The sequence below is a fragment of the Passer montanus genome, unplaced genomic scaffold (assembly GCF_014805655.1).
Source record: "Passer montanus isolate IOZ18808 unplaced genomic scaffold, ASM1480565v1 scaffold1099, whole genome shotgun sequence".
Taxonomy (NCBI): domain Eukaryota; kingdom Metazoa; phylum Chordata; class Aves; order Passeriformes; family Passeridae; genus Passer; species Passer montanus.
The window spans coordinates 7,848-10,940 of record NW_024357602.1 but is presented as its reverse complement, the minus strand read 5'-3'; the positions used below and the strand labels follow the sequence as shown (position 1 = coordinate 10,940).

Sequence of the window (3,093 nt, the reverse complement as noted above, 5' to 3'; positions counted from 1 at the left end):
GATAGTGATCCAAAACGGCTGCCACAAAGGGATCCATTACTATAAATGACAACTGCCAGATAGTGAGCCACACAGGCTGCCAAATAGGGATCCATTACAATGAAGGGGGCTGCCAGATAGTGAGCTTTTAGGGCTGCCAAATAGAGATCCATTACTGCAAATGACAACTGCCACATAGTGAGCCACAACGGCTGCCAAATTGGGATCCATTCCTGAAAATGACAGCTGCCAGAAAGTGAGCCAAATGGGCTGCTAAATAGGGAGCCATTCAAATCAACGGGGCTGCCAGATAGTGAGCCAAAACAGCTGCCAAATTGGGATCCAATATTGCAAATTACAGCTGCCACATAGTGAGCCAAAGCATCTGCTAAATAGGGATCCATCACAATCAACGGGGCTGCCAGAAAGTGAGCCATAACGGCTGCCAAATAGGGATCCATAATTGTAAATGACAGCTGCCACATAGTGAGCCCCCGAGACGGCTGCCAAATAGGGATCCATTCCTGAAAATGACAACTGCCACATAGTGAGCCACAACGGCTGCCAAATAGGGATCCATTCCTGAAAATGACAGCTGCCAGAAAGTGAGCCACATATGCTGCCAAATAGGGAGCCATTCAAATCAACGGGGCTGCCAGAAAGTGAGCCAGAACAGCTGCCAAATAGGGATCCATTATTGCAAATGACAGCTGCCACATAGTGAGCCGCCCAGACGGCTGCCAAAAAGGGATCCATTACTGCAAATGACAGCTGCCAGATAGGGATCCATTACAATCAACGGGGCTGCCAGATAGTGAGCCCCGGTGCCAGTGTCCCCTCGGTGTCCCCTCACCAGGACTTTGCCGTTGATGCACTGGGCCAGCGGCAGCCACTCGAAGACCTCGCTGAAGAGCGCGAACATCTGCGCCGTGTACTTGGCCTTCACCTCGCCCTCGAAGCCGTAGATCTGGTTCATGTTGTCCGTCTCGTGGTTCCCTGAGGGGACACGGGGACAACTGCCACGCCTGGGGACACTGCCAGGGCTGGGGACACTGCCAGGGCTGGGGACACTGCTGGGCTGGGGACACTGCCAGGGCTGGGGACACTGCCGGGGTTGGGGACACTGCTGGGGCTGGGGACACTGCCGGGGCTGGGGACACTGCCGGGGGGGGACACTGCTGGGGTTGGGGACACGGCTGGGGCTGGGGACACTGCCGGGGTTGGGGACACTGCTGGGGTTGGGGACACGGCTGGGGCTGGGGACACTGCCGGGGTTGGGGACACTGCTGGGGTTGGGGACACGGCTGGGGCTGGGGACACTGCCGGGGTTGGGGACACTGCTGGGGTTGGGGACACGGCTGGGGCTGGGGACACTGCCGGGGTTGGGGACACTGCTGGGGTTGGGGACACGGCTGGGGCTGGGGACACTGCCGGGGTTGGGGACACTGCTGGGGTTGGGGACACGGCTGGGGCTGGGGACACTGCCGGGGTTGGGGACACTGCTGGGGTTGGGGACACGGCTGGGGCTGGGGACACTGCCGGGGTTGGGGACACTGCTGGGGTTGGGGACACGGCTGGGGCTGGGGACACTGCCGGGGTTGGGGACACTGCTGGGGTTGGGGACACGGCTGGGGCTGGGGACACTGCCGGGGTTGGGGACACTGCTGGGGTTGGGGACACGGCTGGGGCTGGGGACACTGCCGGGGTTGGGGACACTGCTGGGGTTGGGGACACGGCTGGGGCTGGGGACACTGCCGGGGTTGGGGACACTGCTGGGGTTGGGGACACGGCTGGGGCTGGGGACACTGCCGGGGTTGGGGACACTGCTGGGGTTGGGGACACGGCTGGGGCTGGGGACACTGCCGGGGTTGGGGACACTGCTGGGGTTGGGGACACGGCTGGGGCTGGGGACACTGCCGGGGTTGGGGACACTGCTGGGGTTGGGGACACGGCTGGGGCTGGGGACACTGCCGGGGTTGGGGACACTGCTGGGGTTGGGGACACGGCTGGGGCTGGGGACACTGCCGGGGTTGGGGACACTGCTGGGGTTGGGGACACGGCTGGGGCTGGGGACACTGCCGGGGTTGGGGACACTGCTGGGGTTGGGGTCACGGCTGGGGCTGGGGACACTGCCGGGGTTGGGGACACTGCCGGGGTTGGGGACACGGCTCCCAGTTCAGGGTGGGACAGCCCCAGGAATGTGGGGTGGGCTCTGGGTGTGGGGGACGTGGGACAGGGGACAAGGGTTGGGGACAGGGGAAGTGGCCCTGTGACACAGGACAGGGTCCTGCACCCCGCGGGGGACATGGGATGTGCCCCACAGTGGGACAGACGGGGACACGACCCCGTGATGTGGCACCACGAGCTGGTCTTGGGGATGGGGACAGGGATGTCCCCAAGGGACAGGGATGGCACCAACCTCAAGGGACAGGGATGTCCTCAAGGGACAGGGATGTCCTCAAGGGACAGGGATGGCACCAATCCCAAAGGGTCAGGGATGACACCAATCCCAAAGGGACAGGGATGGCACCAACCTCAAGGGACAGGGATGTCCTCAAGGGACAGGGATGGCACCAAACCCAAAGGGACAGGGATGTCCTCAAGGGACAGGGATGTCCCCAGTCCCAAGGGGACAGGGATGCCACCCACCCCAAGGGACAGGGATGTCCCCAGCCCCAAGGGACAGGGACAGGACGGTGACAAATACTCCCCAATATCTGCCAGAAAGTGATCTATTGCGTACAACAAGCGCTGCCAGATAGTGATCCATTGGGACAATGGGGACAAGAGGGGACAGCTGTGGGGACACGACCCCCCCAGACCCAGCCGGGGGGGCCCGGGCCGCGCCCCCCAGGCCCTGGCAGTACCTCGGAGCAGGTGGAAGTGGTCAGGGTAGAGCAGCTTGAAGCCAAAGAGCGTCAGGATGACCTCGACCGAGAAGGAGCCGCGGTCCACGAAGTCCCCGTTGAAAATCTGTCACCAGCTGAGGACAACGACACCCCCGGCGTGTCCCCGGCGTCCCCCCGACCCCGCCCCGCCCCAGGGACCCCCGGGGTGTGGATACATAAGGGTTGGCCTCGGAGGGGAGCCCGTTGAGCTCGAAGATGTTCAGCA

The 3,093-nt window shown here is 63.0% G+C and overlaps 1 protein-coding gene across 1 annotated transcript in view; it reads right to left on the bottom strand.

Annotated features, from left to right (window-relative positions):
• Positions 1–642: 642 nt before the first annotated feature.
• Positions 643–3,093, bottom strand: part of LOC120509848 (serine/threonine-protein phosphatase 5-like) — a 4,945-nt gene continuing 2,494 nt past the window's right edge. Inside the window, exons 3-5 of the mRNA XM_039724987.1 lie at positions 3,044–3,091; positions 2,847–2,952; positions 643–975 (exon numbers count right to left, since the gene is read on the bottom strand). Coding sequence (XP_039580921.1) covers positions 674–975; positions 2,847–2,952; positions 3,044–3,091 — 456 coding nt within the window. The 3' untranslated portion in view covers positions 643–673. The remainder of the gene's footprint in view (positions 976–2,846; positions 2,953–3,043; positions 3,092–3,093) is intronic.